The sequence below is a fragment of the Melanostigma gelatinosum genome (assembly GCF_949748355.1).
Source record: "Melanostigma gelatinosum genome assembly, chromosome: 4".
NCBI lineage: Eukaryota > Metazoa > Chordata > Actinopteri > Perciformes > Zoarcidae > Melanostigma > Melanostigma gelatinosum.
Window position 1 is genome coordinate 13,124,984 of NC_136637.1, and position 18,789 is coordinate 13,143,772.

At 40.1% G+C, this 18,789-nt stretch overlaps 1 protein-coding gene across 1 annotated transcript in view; it reads left to right on the forward strand.

Moving 5' to 3' along the window:
* Window positions 1-876: 876 nt before the first annotated feature.
* The window catches only part of pde4ba (phosphodiesterase 4B, cAMP-specific a), a gene marked incomplete at its 5' end in the record, with an annotated part of 131,841 nt that continues 113,928 nt past the window's right edge, over window positions 877-18,789 (forward strand). Inside the window, 2 exons of the mRNA XM_079267108.1 lie at window positions 877-1,210; window positions 13,352-13,443. Coding sequence (XP_079123234.1) covers window positions 1,195-1,210; window positions 13,352-13,443 — 108 coding nt within the window. The remainder of the gene's footprint in view (window positions 1,211-13,351; window positions 13,444-18,789) is intronic.

Consider the following 18,789-nt stretch of genomic DNA (forward strand, 5'->3'; position numbering starts at 1 on the left):
CAATGTAGGCTATGTGTATGGTTTTAATGTTAAACCCAGATGCTGTTGAATGTTGCAGAGTTTAAAAGAGTATGCAATCACCACTAGTTGGCAGTGCCAGCAAGATGAGTTGCCTGGAGGCAGTTACTCTTTCAACACACAACACTTTGTTCCAATAAAATAGTTTTAATACAAAAAGAACGTTCATTTTATTTCTATGCTTTATTAATTAATATGGCTAAAACACATTTATTGTCTATTGTTGAGTTTACGGTTGCATCAATGTTCATTTCAAAAATATTAATATTTAATTATACAATCATATTTTATCATTAACATGTTAGACAATATTAAAATATCATGTATAAATGTAATATATCATTTAAAGCAAAGGCCCTATTTTCTACCACATTGACTGAATGTGTGAACAAAATAATTCAAATTACGGCAACGCAGTATTTATTAATTTATTAAGCTGAAAATGAAAAGAGCTAGAAATTGTTGAGTTTACAGATGTATAAATGTTAATATTTATTTATTTCATATTTATTTATTTCATATTTATTATTTATGTCTATGAAATCATATTTCACAATTAAACAAAATCAGGCAGGTGAAAATCCCTTGTTTACAGTCCATTCCAAATCATCCTTACCAATAATTATAAAGATTTAAAACAATAACATTAGATGCTTCTTCACGATCTCATTGCTGTTCATTCTGTAGTGGAGTGCTCGCTGATCCCACATCAGACTGAAGCTCTGCTCGTCTCTCGCGCTTTCTCTCTGCCTCTCAATTGGTCCACACTGCTGGGAGGGAGGGAGGGAGGGATGTTGGAGGGGATCGCCGAGTTTCAGATGCATTTGATACGCGAAAGCCTTCAACCCTCTACTCACGAGCAGCTCTGTGCTGGAAGGGAGAAAACAACTGGGACGAACAAGAATCGGTTTAATTAAACGAGCCAGTTTTGTTTCTATTTACTTTTAATCGCGGAAAAAGTGGACAAGCAAGAAACCTCAGATCATGTGTGCACCAGAACCCGACCGCGGAGTGTGGATCACCCTGCTCATTGGGGGCAGCTGTACAGTAAACATACTCCTACAGAGGATGGTGAAAATACACGCGCATACGGAATAAAAGATCTTCAGCTGCTGTTTTCCGTCAGAAAACAACGCGCAAAAGGCGTCGGGATTCCCTTTGTCCCCACGTGTGTGTATGAGCAGTGGAGAAGGTAATCAAGAAGCTTTTCCTTTCAGGTTGTCGAATTTAGATTTTTTATTTCATTTGCCAGACGAGCTTGTGTTTTGATCCTGAAGAAAGGGGCTGGGTGAAAATGGGGAGATTTTTGGAGAGAAGATTTTGCTTGGCTTTGTTTGGCTCCTGTCACCGTTAAGTTCACCGAGCCTCCCCCCTTTCTTTTATTTATATTGGCAGACTGTATCTTATCAAAGGAGTGAACACTTGAACCCTACAAATTACAGTATTCCTATCACATCCATGCAAGGGGATGTAATGCATGCCTTTTTCTAACTCTCAAATATCCACACTAATGTATGGTCTAAAAATACTTGGCAGGTTGTAGGCTGTAACATGTCACCTTTCATTTTTAATTGGATATTGGTGCAGAATATCATTATTTGCTGGGCTCTAAGTTTCGTCTGCCCATCAGCCATCGATTCATATTAAACATGCTGGGGTCACTTTTCCATCAGCAGTATTGAACAGTATATAAATGTCATCCACAGTGCTCATAAGTCCCGCGAGGGACACACTGGCTATGTGGACGCTGCCTGTACAGCCAAACAGTGTTGATTTGACCAATTTCAACAAGTGAATTCTGTTATTATTATCCGAAAGAGGGCTAGCTGTCAGAACCACATTTCCTCACACATAGAGCTGTCAACACTTCCGCCTGTCACTGAGCTCGGCAACTTGATTTCCAGTTTTGCAGCAGCTTCCCTGTTTTGCCATTTTTGGCCCTGACTGACTGTTTGACAGACTTCGTGGACAGATTGGTCTTGGCCTGTCTGACTTCTATGATCACATAATTGCCATTTATTTTTTCAATCTGCAAACAGGAGCGTGTTTATGTATTCAGATCCTGAACTGGAATGCAGACTTGATTTAAGGGGAATTGCTCACAGGTCTCAGTAGTGACTGATTCAAACCAGCCGGGTATCCTGCCTTGTGAAGGAAGCTGTGAAGAAACACACAAATCAATCTGCTAACGGGCCGGCTGGCTGACATATTTTTTATTTCTTCCAGCAACTCTCATTTCTGTCTCTTTCTCAACTCACCCCTTTGTCTTACTCATCTACCTCTGATTCTACCTCACCGATGCCCTGGCACTCTCTCCACGCTTCCCCGCTTGCCTTCGACACTCCTCCACCTCTAAATCCTCCAGCTCTTCTCACATGCATCCCACATCTTCAGTCTTTAACTCTTTCTTCGTCTCAGTGGAACAATTACACACGAGACTGACTGTCAAGATCGACTTGTCAAGATCGATAATTACTTGATTGGTGTCATTATGGGGCTGAGAGTGGTAACACTGACTCACTTTGAGATCATAATTGAGTGCTGTGTGATGTGGGCACTTTGATTGCATAAAACAAGTGTGTGTGGTGTTCATGTGTGATATGCACGCACATTAAACCTTTTGGATATTCATGACAGTAATCGTACATTCAGTAATTTAGCGCTCGGCATGCGTGCCATCCAATGAGCCGGCTTAGAATCGTGTACTGTACATTCACACAGTAAGTGAGCACACTGTATGATTAAAACGCATCATTGCTATTCTGCAGGAATATCATAACAACAACAAAAAAAATCAGGCTTTCAGACGCTGATGAAAACCTGCTGGTGCCTCCTTTCTGCATGTTTTATTCATTTATTGATTATTTTAAAGAGAGTGCACCCATCCACTCACCTTTTTGTAGTTTTTATTGTGTCGATGACACGCAACAGAAATAGCTTTAGCAGGATTTAACCCGGAGTAAGTCAGTGAGTGCACATATATAACAACTGTGTGTTTACCTCTGGGCACTACAGTCTAGCTCCTTCTTGAACTAGCTGACCTATTACTGTCATGGATCATGTTTTATGAACCTTAAAAGCAGTCAGTTAACCTGACAAAGTCAGACGTCACCTTTTGAGCTCCCTTTTGTTAAAATATTTAAGTGTGAGAACCGCTTTAACTGGACTGATCTATGTTGGAACGATTATTGAGTTCTTGTATGTCTCAACGGATCTTAAAACTGCCAAACCTTGTGAACTGCTATTTCAACTCATGTAGGTGTTGCTTTTGCAATCACATGGCCTAGTTCTCTTTTTATTATTATTTGAGGAGCATTTCAAGCTATCATTAGAGAGCTGACAGTAGAGAGATGACAGGAAATAAGGGGAGAGGGGGAGATGAGGAATGATATGCAGCAAAGGTCCAGGCTGGAAGAGAACTGGGGACTTTGGGGTTCACGGTCGACGTCTGAATCAATAAGATAGCAGGGAGCGCCGCTAGGCTTATCTATAGCTCCCACTGTATTCATCAACAGAACTCGGTGGTTAGAAATTTGATACATCTGAACACCTGCTTTATTCTTCAAGGTTCAAAAATCTTAAGCAAACACCATTGATGTGTCATTGAGAGGTTTGTTCATTCAGACGTAGGAAGGGTTTGTGGTGATGTGAGGAGGCAAAAGGAGAAGACTCATTCATCGCACATCCTACTCAAAAAAGATTTACAGCATCTGCTGCTTGTCAGACTACAGTGACATTGTGGGCTGCCATTGCAAAGTTAATTAGAGATTGCTGCATTTTTTCACTCTTAAAGGTGTATATTTATGCTTTTGGCCATCGACAAGTTCTGCCTTTCAACTGTCCACTGCCCAGTAGGCTTCCACCACCGATCCTTTAATACATGTGACATTCTTCTCTGTAATTAAACGCCATGTTCCACATCACAGTTTTCCTTACTCTGCAGTCCCTGCCTGTCACTCAGCCAATAATCCTGTCATTTTAATTGCAATATGGATTATTTGAACGTGCAACTCAATGGCAGGGCTCAATTCAGATCTCACTGGGTATAATAAAAGGTCAGGTCACTTTCCTTGGCCTGGCCGTGAGGATTAGGTTTTTTTTTGCCAGCAAGGTGTAGTTAAAGCCAATTTATTGGTTATTGAAAAATGTTATTTATGCTACCGTTTGTTTGAGTGACGCCATCACTATATTTGGCCCTTTTTTTTGGGAGTTGGTTAAATACGCTTGGTAGCTCTCCCAGACAGAAGATGCATCTGTTAAATATCCCTCATCGGTATAAAAAATCTATTGAAAACAGGCCAACGTGGGGCTTGCCAACAATCAGTTACCTTTGTTTTTGAGAGTTTTCAGGGTGGGCGTATGACACTTTACGCGTACACGATTCTGCGATGGCTTGTGTTTTGTAACAGTCATATGCCTGCTGCTGTTTTTTCTTGAAGGTGGAGTGTTAAAGCTTCATACATTAGGCCCCAGGAGAGACCGTCTCCTCTTGTGTTCTGCATGATGTTAATATCATCTGCATACATTGTGGCTATTGTGTGAGCAGTAGATACTCATGGCGAATGGTCTTGAGGTTTTGTTGATTAGAATCAGTAGTAGTTAAACCTTTCTTCCAAGTTTAAATGTTTTACTAAGCTAAATATGTCACGGGAGTTCAGGGTCAGGACCCAATAGCAACCACACGACACAGAATCCAGTACAAAACAGACTTTATTTAGACCGGACAGATGATAGGAACAGCTGTGTGGTACCTGTGGTCCGACACAGGATGGCAGGCCGGATCGACGATGTGATTCCCGTGGATCGACACCGGAGGGCAGACACACTATAACTCGTAGCAGAGACGACAGTGAACAGGAATCTTCAACCGCGAAACTTACAGACTGAGGTAACGGAATACCGAGGCAGAAGATGGTACTGACTGACCCAGGTCTGCAGGACCAGGTTTGATATACTGCCAAGATGTGATGACTGGAACCCAGGTCTGGTGTGTCAGCTACAGGAGGTGATCAGCTGGATTGTCAGCAGCTGTGCCCCAATCAAGGTGTGTGGCTATGGGAGGTGTCTGAAGGCATGCAGAGGAAAACACAGACACATGGCACACAATAACAAACAGGGCAATGACCGAACACATGAGAGGAGATCCGGGGGGGGGGGGAAACAGAGGTAAAACACACAAATGGTCAGACAGGGATCCTGACAAAATATTGCTAGCTCAATATGTGCAAACTGAAGTCAATAAAATACAGGAAAGCTAAAAGCAAGGTAACGAGATCCAATTTGTCGAATAGTAAAATTGGTCGAGCTCGTCATAAATGCAAGGAATCTAAGTAATAAGGCATAAGATAATGCTAAATGATATGCCTTTTATATTTATGTGTTGTTTTTATGGTAGTTAATGGCTGTTCTGTTCAAATACTGCGAATATCATGTGATTGAGGCAGATCCACTTTCCTCTTCTTCTTGTAGCAGGCATTTATAAATCTCCAGATCCATCCAGCCGTCATTGTATCATCTTCACTGGGCCTTTTTAAGTGGGCTTCCACTTTTCTGGTCGATAGAGGCACGGCAGGATCATGCCCACAGCTCTATATGCCAAATGGAATTGATATATAATGGTGGACACGCAGGTGGAGCAGAGACAGCTGTTTCAGCCCATGCATTAGTGTGGGAAAATAGTTGAAAAAGAAATGTAGACTAAGAGGTTGTCAGCCAACTATAATTGCTACAGTGACAGTCAGAGCACATTTCATGGTAATTGGGTTTTTGTTGTATGGAGCGGAAACAAGTGTTCCCATTTTCATTGAACTGTCAATGCCACATCTGCACACTTTCATTCTCCCTTTTGTACATAATGCTACCTGAAGGTTACAGTCTACCGAGCTGAGATAAAAAATAGTTCTAAGTTCATTCTTACCCTTATCTATACTTGTTGAGAAAAAACAATTTCACCTCAAGGTCCATGTCGTGGTCGTTATCGAGTTTTCGATGAATGCGGTACGTCAGCAGATGAAGATTACCCTGTATACGTTTCATGCACACTGTGGCTCCCTGAGGCTATCTCTGGGAGGTTTTGTGAAATGTGTCATAGTTTGACACATTTAAAAATATGCGTAGATTGCTTCTTTGTTACACTATCCAATGTATCCTGTCTGTATATTTGCTCTGTTGTAATTCTGTGGGTGAGCAGTGATGTGTATGGAATTACAGCTGTGGACGAAATGATTTAGTAACTGTGCACCATTTCCTCTAAAAGCCAATCGGAAATTAGACAAATTGTCTCACGAATGTGATTTGAAGTGAGCTCATAAATGAGATTTTGAAGGGCTTTCATTTTGAAATGCTACATCAGAATGTCCTGGTTCTCTATGAGTGAGACTATATGGTGTTTACTCCAGAGTAAACATCATATAGTAGCAGATGTGACACTATTATCTTGTCCCCAGGGGACAAAATCAATAATGACACTTTTTAACACAAATTTATAGCTCAGCCAAGATGGGCCCTTCCAACTGAAACAAATTAAAGTTACCTTGATGGCATGTTTAATAGTACACATTAAGTCATATTGCTACACTGTTTGGGAGAGTTTGTGAAATATTTGGAGTAGATTTGTGCCAATTTTATGCCAATTATTGCAGCCAATTTTAGATTTTATCTGTGGTCGGGTGAACTAGCCTGAGGCCGCTATAGTATGAGGGCGGTATTTACAGCTGTAATTACTCCGTGTGGTGACTCCCACTTAGGTGGTAACCTAAATGTCCTGTCAGGGACCACATGTTGTACTATTGTAGGTGTGAGGTTCCTAATGAGCATGTAGATGAAGACTTTTCTAAAGTTAGAAAAAAACCTAGCAATAATCCGTTAATGATTTTTCTACTTTTGCTCCTGTCTCTGCACATCAATGAAGAAGAGTCATGTTACACATCTTTTGCTCAAGTTGAAGCATTACTAACTTGAGGATGCTTCTGCATCTCGCTTTGCATCACCTAAGATGATTATTGTCTCTGTCTGTATGCATTAAAGGAGCAGTTCTTTTAAAAATGTGTACAGCCCTTTAAGGCTCCCTTCAGACAGCGCTACCCTTACACTCTGGTGGACCAAAGGGCTCCCATGAACGTGTTAGCAGTGTCTCGCTTTACTGTTCAGACGATGCATCACAAAGAAAATACAAAACATTCAAAGATTTGAAAAAAAAAAAGGCTGTTACCGCCACCACAGGAAAGAAAGAAATGCTCGTATTGATGTGTATTACTACAGGAAGTGAATTTTAACACAGGGTTTACCAAACCGAGATGATATCCCTGATGGAAGCTTTTCAAAGCACCGCTGCCTGGACATCCGAGTGCTGGATTGGTGCAGAGGAACATAGTGGATGAAGAGGATTCAAATCACATAACAATTTTTTAAAAAATAATTTGTTGAAAGGGTTGTTCTTTCATTTATGCAGGAAGGAATATAAGATTGCTTTTCTGCCTTCAGTACGGTGTCATGATCAAGTCTGTTCCCCCGCATTCAATTATTTTGTGCTGTTGTGAGACAGCAATTTTATACAGTTTTACTGATTTTTGCTTCATACCGAATAGTGTTATGTTTATCTCTCTGATATCTATGTTGAATATAGAATTGAATATAGTATGACAGTAGCATAAGGTACACTGAATAAATCAGTATTTCTTCCAGCCAGTAAACCTTATGTAAAAGAAGAACTGAAGGATGAAATACTGCCAAGCTGCTCCGTGTCAGCTTGAGACTGAGAGCAGTATGCTTCTGCTGTCAGTAAGTTAAATAACACTGAGCTTTTCATGAGGCTTCATAACTATGGTAACTGATAAAGATAGATTATTATCCATACAATCAATTTACTCATACTCTATAGACATGTATGCATGACTTTTGATGTAAAGAGGAGGGCATTCTTGCTCTGCTGAAACTGAGCCCAAAAATATCAGGAATATGAAAACTGAATTATTTAACAAGAGGGTGAAAAAAGAACAAGTCCGTTACACATTTAGAATACTCATTTTTCCAGCAAGTATTTAATTCATGACAGGTTGTTCACTGATGTGTAGTGACTGGCTCATGGACTTCCATTGTTTACCATACCCTCTCCCTCTTGTCTCTGTTAGTGGATTTCGAAAAAATAAAATGTAATCTTTACTATGTTCAGGTTTTATGACGTCTATGCTTGCATGTCAAAGGGGAGTTTGCACTGCTGGATTTTTCCACAGGATTTGTAAGGATTCAGAATCTGTGGAGGATTAAATTGTATGTTAAGGGTGTTCTAAGTATTAATTTATTCAAGACCAAAACATCACAATACTCACAGTTCTTAGAATTTTGTTAAGCTTCTTTGTGGAATCACGTTATCAGTGTGTGCACTCTGCCTCTGTTGCTGTCTCCCTTTCACTCACAGACAGACACAGTCATGCACCCACACACATAAAGACGTATGATGAGGTAAAAATGTCAAGATCACGAGCATTGTGGATATTTTCTGACGTTATTATAAATCACGCTGCAGAACCAGTCGTAGCATGCTTTATTATATAGAGAAGGAATTACAAAGAATATCATACAAATAGACATTATTGGATTTGTCCAATAATGTCCATATTTTATGTTTTTTTATTGCACGCCTTTCGTCTACTGGCATGATGCAAGAGCATGACAGATTATAGTGAATGAATGAATGAATGCAGACAGGCTGAATGCTCCTGCTCTGTTCCTGAAGAATCTGATTTCCTTTCATGTCCACCATGGATTGACACTGCCACATTAATTGTCACTTAATTGTCATCTTTCTTCAAGTCTATGGAGTCTTTCAACCATTCCATGGATCACTGTGTTTTACAGCCTCCTTACTCAGGCTTTTAACTCCTGAAGTAAATTAAGCAAAAGGTAGAAATTCCAGTAATATTCAAATTCGACACTTAACAACATGTAATATAATGACTAAAATGGAAATATAGGGGTTGTTTGTTCAGGTAGTGTTAATCATGTCATGTGCAATGTTTACCATTATGATCATTGTCATACATAATTGTAAACTTTTAGATGTATTATAGATAGTTTCATTATAGCAGAACAGGCTTTAGACATAAAAAGGAGCGACAGCACATCGTTGCATGAATTTAGTAGCAAGCTCCTGCGCAGAACATGAGCTATCTAGTGGACCAGAAGCTTGTGGTCTGAGAAGTTATGGGTGGAAAGTGGCGAGGGCCTCTGGTTTAGAGACCACAGCCACTGGAGGAACTTTGAAAAGGACAGAAGCATGGTCAGAAACAAGCATGTTGATTGTCTGGAAATTAAAATACCCTCGTTCAAAATGACCAAAGCTTAACTCCTCTTGGAAAATGTCCGGTAGTTTCCCAACCCTTTGAGACCCTATGGAACCGAGAAGATCTAACGTAAAGTCAGGCAACAGATATGTGAACCAGAGGATGGGTAGACTGAGAGGTAGACAGCCAGCTGCTTAGATTCTGCTTCTCCTCCTCCAACAGGTGTCCCACTGCGCCAGTCAGTCAGCAGGACAGTCAGGTGTGGAGCTTGTTATCGCCACTCTATTTGGCTGATACAGCCAAGACACCTCCCAATGACGTTGCATGTGAACCCGAGTGTGCAGAGATCAGATGTGACAGAACATCATGTCACATTTTGCCATGACACCTGCCTGAAAGTGTCTCCCACGTGTGACATTTGAAATGAAATACCTGTGAACTGCAGTCTGGGGAATTGGTTGGGTTTCTTAAGTATTTCTGTGTGATCCATTGACTGCCTAATGGCTTGGAGAGGAAATGTTTGCCTTATAGCTAAGCACCACTTAGGTAGACTCTCTCGTTTGGACGGTAAGATACTGCACTTTGTACCTCGAATATTAGGTATGCCTGCCAGGAAACAGGGAATTGTTTGAAGTTGGGTCAAGAGGCTCATTCACTTCTAGAATTATACATGAAACAAAAACCATAGATAGGGACAGTTTTGTGGTTCAGACTCTTCAGTGACTTCTAGTTAGTTTTGACAAAGCAGTACCATATTACTTCAAAACATTTAAAACATTTTACACAACACTTGCAGCAAGCCAATCTGCCTTTTTAAATTATGACATTACACAGCAGTGTATGTTTGCTATTACAATCCCATTATCAGAGTTTTCTATCAGATTCTTTAATGTGTGGGTTTGTCGCCAAGCAAAAATACTTCCAACAGCTCTGTTCAGAATTGCATTCACACCAATTAAGTCTGGTGTGCTTACTTTTTAATGGAAAGTTTAGGATGTATACATCACGTCGAATGACGAGTGAGGGAACAAATTAATTTGCATCTATTTCAACAATATTTCTTTCCTAAAAAGTGATTGTTTTCGAGACATACTGCTACCAGAGACAATGTAGGTTCAAAAAAGGGAAGTTGCAGTGCAACTTCCTTCAAGACCATTGACATTTGAACTATGATCATTCGTCAGCAACTTTGCTAACTATAAAAGGGATGTACACATGCCTTTGAGCTATCCTAGAAATCACTAGCGGACAGTTCATGTTAAATGTCGTCTTTGCTGTAAAGGTTAGACAAATTACACTGTGAAAGGACATTTGAATAGAAATTCATTATCAGTTGAAGGTGCTGACTTGAGCTCTTGTAGCAGCCCGGACACATTCATGTCCATGCTTTGAAGAGGAATCCTGCATGTTCATTCACAGTGTTTGCACTTCTTTTACTGCATTTAGGTGGCGTCATGGGAGTGTTTTTATGTAATGGTGGTGTCAAGGTTGTCTTATCCTTTCCAGCTGAAAGATGCCCATCTGCTTCAAGGGCAAGAACCCTCCTTTACCATTTGATTATGGAAAATACACTTGTTCTCTCATAGAGAGTTTGATGAGAAGATTGATACCAATCCCATGTCTGTATGGTAAATATGACACTGGAGCCAGAAGCTTAGTTTAGCACACAATGGGATTTAACAAAGAAAATATATGACATATTTACCAAATTTGTTGAACTATTCTACTAAACAGAAAGACCTTATCTAGTCGTCCGACTGAGTCTCCCTCGATCTTCCTCTGCTTCCTAATTTCGCACCTCATTCGCAATAAATAAATCCTTCTTACTTTATCCTCCAGCTTTTTTGTCTTTATTTCATTAAATCCTCTTTGACCTGCTTGCGTGTAGCTCTCTTTACCATTCTCTATTCTCCATCTCCATCTTCATATCGTCTTCTGAACCCCTCCTCCTCTAATTTTGCCTGTTCTTCCCTGAAACAGTCTCTTTCATCTTTTACCGTCAGTCCCTCCCTCTGTATTAATTTTTCCGCTGCTGATGCTAATCTCCCCCTCTCTTTTCTATGTTGAAGGAAAAAAAACAAAAACCTTCATGGGTCACAAGAGAACATGAGTTCTTGGGGCCCTTTAACGACTGAATTGGCTCATTAGAGAGAAAGAGGCTCAATGACTTTTGAGTCACTCTTGTCTTCTGCTTTTGAATGATGATTAATTATATAAAATGATATTCTTACAGCGACTCAAAAGCAGAGGCTGTTTCCTCTAATTTGGGTCTATTAGCAACACAATCAGATAAATGTCAGGACTGTTGTTTGTAATTAAAGTATTCATAACCTGTGACCCAGTTCAGACTGGGTCACAGTCAACCTGAGTAGCTCTTTAGCATTCACACATGACATACTCTCTTATTCTTTAGGTTGTCATCCTCTGCTGGCGGCTTCCTCAGCTCTGCCTAAGCTGCTGGTGCTACACCTGCGGGGAGGAATCATTTCTATCGACTTTACTTTTGTAGGAACCACTGTGATGTCAAGCCATTTTTTTATTTTACGTCTGCAAAAAGTTACGATAAATTGTTGACCTATACTTGTCAGTGCAAAATGTATAAAATGTAGTTTGCAGTCGACTTTCAATGCTTCAATGTTTCTATATTTAGTTGCCTCATATACTTGATTTCATTATTTGTATCAGGGCTGCAACTAATACTTGTTTACATTATCAGTTCATCTGGCAATTCTTTTTTTGATTTATTTTTGGTCCATAACATCAGAGATTAACAACAAAATGCCCATCACAACTTTCCACAGACCAAGGTGATGTCTTCAAATGTCCCTAAATGTCTTTGATATTCAGTTAACTGTAACAGAAGACTGAGAAAACCAGAAGATAGAACTGAACGTTTCTTGCATCTTTGCTTTAAATCTTTGCTTTGTTTAAATTTAAACAACTAATTCATGATTAAAAGTGATGCACTTTTTTTTCTGTAGATCAAATAACCCATTAATAAAGAAAGTATTTCAGCTCTACATGAGTCTTGTTAACCCATAATTCAAAGCCGATTAGCAAAGTGAAGCCTGCCCTATAAAAGCTACTACACGACATGTCAAAAGAATCACTCTGATTGATTAAAAAGCTGCATGATTAAGGATTTCGTCTTGCTTTTTTATGCATCGCTATTCCCTATATTCTGTAGTTTTCAGAGCTGTCCTTTTTCAGCTACATCTATTAGTTGAAGACTGTTTTTAGTTATCTTAAGTTGAATACACTACATGCGATTTGCTATCTTTGTTTTTTTACCATAAGCGGATGCTGCAGTATCTCTCCTGTTGTCACATAATGGTAATTTGTGCAGAGAGCCGGACAGCCAGGACGCCTGGAAAGCATTAAATAATCACAAGGTTCTACACAACCTTACCAAAAACCATTGTTTTTCAGAAAATGTGTTTTTTAGTTGTGTTCCCATGTTCCCTTTAAGCTGTAGTTTTTCATCCATGGATGCTTATGTGTGCACATTAGTCGCATACATTTACAAAGGACTGCAACCATTAGTGGATCAATTGATAAGTCGGTCAACAGAAAATGTGTGGTCATTTAAAATTCTCTGCTGCCGCTTCTCTATTGTGAGGTAATTGTAATTCGAGTATTTTTAGGTTTTTACTTTTGGATGGACAAAACAAGACATTTGTTGATTTTAACAAGGACTCTGAGAAAACTGCATGATTTCATATGATGTCGTGCAGAATCCGACCCGGTGGCACCGATACCAAGTACTAAGAATAAGTACATAGAAATAGACAATCTTCTCCCTGCTGGCCTCGTTTACTGATGGTCATATAGAGGCATCAGTATTCATTTGAGATTGTTTAAAAGTTCCTCACAGCAGCTTTAAGGTAAACATGTTGTATCCCCATGTCTAGCAATGAAACTGTGGCATTTGGAAAAACTCAACAGCAACAATTTTTCAGAGACAATGTTTCAACATCCATCAGCCTCAAGGTCAACCGTCTCGTAGCAACGTGTTCTAAAAAAACAACATATTTGTCTATTTGTGTTTCCAGGTGTTCACGTGAAGCTGTGGTTTGCCAGCGAGGGAGATACTCGAGGAAAGATGAGGAAGAGCAGGAGTGTTCTCACAGTGTCTCTCAACAATGTAAGTCATCATGTCACTATCGCAACACTTACATAATAGGCTGTATACGCCAGAGATAAATCAAACACATTTTGATGATAGGTGTCATCACTGGAGGAGGGTTTGAGTGTACTGTGCTTAAAAAGCAGGACAATGTAAGCTGTGACTGTGTGTCAGAACAGAGCAAAATGCAGAGATGAGACATTCTCCACATCCACAGAGAATACGAGATGGTACACTTCCTTTGCAATGCTCTCAATCTTTCCTTTCTTTGTTAGTCACCCTGTGTTTTGAAAGCTCTGTTCTCTGCTTTGTCTGGCTCTCTCCTCCTCCATCATACCTCTTGCTCAAAGTTTCTCCTTTGTTAGGTCCCATTTTCTCCCCATTCCATTTCCCTCTGTCTCTGATCTCAATCTGACTCACAGGTTTGCAAAATGTTGTGTGTAGTCTTTTGCACCTCAGCACAACACATCCTGCATCTACTTCTTAGTTGTATCTGCTACTGATCCTTGCCACCAACTTAAACGTATACATGTGGAGAGCTAATATTTTATCAACACATTAAATTCATGTGTCAATGTTGTTTTTTAGTGAAAACGTAATGCCTTTTTTCATCACAACAATGTTCGCACTGAACATATATGAAAAGAATCTGCATTTTTCATTACTTGTCCACCCAGCACACAGTCTCACATAATCCTGTGGGAACAGTGGCCTCGTTTTAGGCCTATTTATCTTTTGATTGAAAAAAAACTGCTAATGTGCTTAGGACTGATGATTGCAGGTGAGCTCGCAAAGTTCTTTTTTTTTTTTTATCTATTCACTACAGACACTTCACTACAGGACTTCTTCGTAAAAGTCCAACACTCTTAGTGCTTGTATTGATGGTGGAATCCTGATTTGATGTATAAGATAACACAAAGATGCAAGGCTCCGGTAAAAAGGTTGAGTGCTTTTAACAGCCATCGACCTCCTTGAATTGCACAACATTACCAGCACACTCTGCATGCACCACACGTGCTTTTGCAAATCAATTGCATTCACTTGTAGGAGAAAGGGTTGAGAAAGCTCATGTGTATGGCACCTGCAGATTTATACTGTACGCTCATACTGTATGGGCAGAAACATGCAGGTGCACTTAACAGTTGCTGTGGATGATCCATTGCTCCAACAGTCCTGAGGGTGTGGGTGTGCATTGATCAGTCTCTCTTTCTCTCTCCGTGTAAGTTTGAACATTGTTTGCTTTTTTCTTTATTTGAGTACGTTGTGTCTCTCACTTGATTACCTCACCCGTGTTTCCACAGCATGTCTTCTTAACTTTATACCTCTTGTCTTGAATATGTGTTGAGCTTTCAGCAAAAACACATTCAGTAAAGTGACTCATTAGTGTGTTTTTCAACCTCTGGATCAGAAACAAAGATCTTAAAGGCAGGCTGATCCAAGAGCAGATCGCAGACCTTTAAGGTGCAGTGATCGCAGTTGGACTTCCACACTCATCACAGCGACACATCTTGGCTCAGGTTTGGGTGTCTGACGTGCCGACCTGAGCCGGCCGACTCCATCTCTGTAGTTGTCAGCAGCGGTCTGTGGGAGGCAGATTATACGAGTATGAGACGCTGTGTGTGTAGAGATCTTGATAATGATAATAATAATGACACGTTAATGATGGTAATGGTCATAGTTGTTTCATCAAATGGAGGCGGAATGTGAGAACAAAAGACAGATGAATCAGCTGAGTATCTGCTCTCTGCTTTGACAAGGGCGGATGCAGATTTTGAAGCTTAAAAGTAGTTTAGTGCAGGAGTGGTGGGTGGTGTTACCGTTCAGACGGTTCAGTAAGTTTATGATGGCACACCTGGTATTGGGTTTCTCTAGTCACAGCAGGGGAGGCCTTTCACAACAAGCATTTGCACTGGAACCTGGGCAGGCTATTGTGTACTTGACTTCTACGGGATTTTTACAGGCTCCAGACTGTACTTGTACTTTCCTGGGGAGAGGGGAGAGAAAAGGGGAATGCTACTTCAGAGACCGGTTGGATGTTAAAAAACAGATACTGGAGTTAGTGAACAGATGCATGTAGAGGCTTTCAAACAGGACATTTAATGATACAGAGCGACACTGAAGCATGTGTATATCCGCTTCAGATTAACACTAGTATGTGTCTTTAAAGTACATAGAACTAGGTTTTACATATAAACTCAGAGGTATAGTTCAGAACTGCAGGGCAATATATCCTTGTGTAGCTTAGCATAAAGATTGAAAGCAAGGGGAAATGGCTAGCCTGGCTCAGTTCAAAGTTCAAATATAAAGCCTACGAACACCTCTATAGCTGTCTAATTAACATGTATCTTATTTGTTCTACATGTACACTTAAATAGTTGGTCAACAACTTGTTGTCACAGTGAACAGATGTTCCAGGCAGATACGTTTTTTTAATAAAGCACATAACTCCTCCTAAAACCACAGATTGTCTTTTTCCATTTCCATTTCTGTTCGATGCAATGTGAAGACGGAGCCAGCTGTTTCTCCCGGCTTCCTGTCTTTATGTGAAGCTCAGCTAATTGCCTCCCACGTGTAGCTCCATAAATTAACCAAAAATCTGGAAGTATTCCGGTAAAATGTGTAAAACGTCAAAATATTCCTTTTAAAATAAGCATATATCTTCTGATCTTTTATTTGTTCGAGCAATGGCTTGACAATTTATTCATGAATACATATCTACAAACCCCACAAAGTCAAATCCAGTAGGTGGCTTGTTATTGGACTTCAGCTCTAACAACAGGGTTTTGGTTTAGCTGGTAATGCTCAGCAGGGATTAGATTTGAGTGGTGCAGATGTGTCAGTGTGTGTGTGTGTGTGTGTGTTAATGATTTGGCCCATCATCACGCTAACATTTGGTGGGTTAGTAGGCTGTTTGTGAATGTTGATGGTGTGTATGATCAAGTGATTAAAATTCAGTATGCCCAAGGATTGGATCTTTATAGATTCATATGATTCTTGTGGTGTGTGTGAGTGTGTGTGTGTGTGTGTGTGTGTGTGTGTTTCTGTCTCTCTGTCTGTTGTTGGACTGAGGTTTCCTGAGGGGTGCACAGATTCAATAATGTCCTTGCCTTCCACAGACCTAATGACCTCATTCTCATGCAGACCACAGCTAACAATCCATTTGTGTGTGTGTGTGTGTGTGTGTGCATGCCACAACTGGTATGTGACTGTGCATTTTTATGGAAGTGTGTTTCTATGCTCATCTCCATAGGCGCATACAGAATTACAGGTGATTTTAGTATGCAGCCAACCTTTCACTCAGTCAATTGAAATCTATTTCCTAAGGTTTGCAGGGAAGTGTGTTTGTGCACACATTACTCTCATCAAGTCCTGTAAGATATCCATATGAGGTTATAGCTTTAATTTAACCGTTAAACCCCTCACTGTCTCATATCAGCAATTCAGTTCATATTTTTACTATGGAATTGAAAGTGTTTTGCTCAACCAGGATGTGTGCAGGTCCTTCAATATAATATATTATCTTCAGTTATATATTATAAAATGAAATGACAAATGAATTGACTGACATAATAGATCATATTTTGAATGACACCGACCAAACACAGTTGGTAGGTGTGTCATTTTCACCGTTATCTAGTCATCAATTTAGCAAATATGCAAATAACAGACTCTTACAGCTATTAGTACACATATGAAATTATAAAAGTATTTGTAGTTTACAGTTTTTAATGGTAAGTGCTGTGGTAGATGTTGTTTTTGTCAGTTAACCAACAAAACACTTTTACATTTACCCGACTGTGATTGGGCAAATTATGACTGATGTGTGTCCGAATCAAATGAGGGCGTAGTCTGATGTACTTATACCTTCTTTTAACCTTCCCTACCTTCCAAGTTTTGTCCTTCATCCAAATAAATGCATATTTTTTCCAACCTTACAGCAATAGCTCAACATATTTGGAAATATGCTTAGAGAGAGTTACAGTACTTTGGAGTGAGCCAGGCCAGCTGTTTCCCTCTGCTTCTGGTGTCTATGCTGAGCTAAACTAATACGTATCACACAGTCATGAGCGTAGATCTAATAACGTAACTCCCGGAAAGAAAGCAAATAATCATATTTCAAATCATGCTTGTGGTCATACTGTAACGGTAATCTCTCCCTGTCAGTTTCTCTCACTTCTTTTAGCTTCCATCTCTTTGTCATTCTACAGCTCTCTCTCTCTCTCTCTCTCTCTCCCTCCCTCTCTGGCAGTTGAGATTGTATTTACAGCTGTTCATTTTTCAATTGGAGAGCTTAAAAGCTGAAGGTTAAATCTTAGCCAGCGAAAGCAACAGTTCAGTCCTTTTTTTTGCCCTTCTTCCCATCCTTTTTAACGAATTTTTGTGCACACATTACTCTCCATCCATCCATCCATCCATCCATCCATCCATCCATCCATCCATCCATCCTCTCTGCTCTGTCCTGTTCTCTTTCCCTCTTCTTTCTCTTTATATGTATCTAACCTCCCTGCACTGTCTCTGCGCCGGTCTTAACAAACACTGTAATCTTCTTCTGACGCCCTCTCTATCTCACTCGTGTGTCTGGTCAGGGGGAGGAGTCATGCTGGTTACCACAGCAACTATTATTCTTTTCTCCGGTGGTGGCACCGTGGGATTACACAAACTGTGACCTCTTGCACTTTGGCTGTCAGTCTGTTGGCCAGCATTGTTTTGAGTTCACTCCTTGTCATTCTCTGAATATCCTCCCTTTATGTAGTCAGTTCCCTTCACTTATTTTAGTTCCTACCCACAGTTTATGTTATTTTTGAAACACCATAACTCAAACGTTTGCTAACCATGCGAAAATGAGAGGGACAGTTCTGAAGTTAGAAAGCATCTCCTAAAGTCTAGTTTTTTCCTGAGGCTGAGAATAAAGTGAATATAGTCAAATCTGAATACTTTTAAAAATCCTGCTGCATCTTCAGTAAATAGTAAATAGACTTGCATTTGTATCGCACCTTTCTAGACCACTTAAAGCGCTTTACATCATTCCACAGCATTCACCCATTCACACACTGATGGCAGTGGCTACCATGCAAGGTGCCACCTGCCCATCATGACTACACTAATTCACATTCATGCCCATTCATACACCATAACCTTCGGAAGCAATTTGGGAAACTTCGACATGGACGAGAGAAGGAAGAGGACCATTTTTTAGAGTTAACTTGATGTCAACAACACATGGAAGCATTGATGGAATAAATAAGGTAAAATGATTCTTTGGAGGGGGAAAGGGGAATGATTCTTGGACACATGAACAGACGAACAGCATGGATTCAGTCTGGATCTCAATCTGCTTCTCATGCTTTGTTACATCTCCAGTAA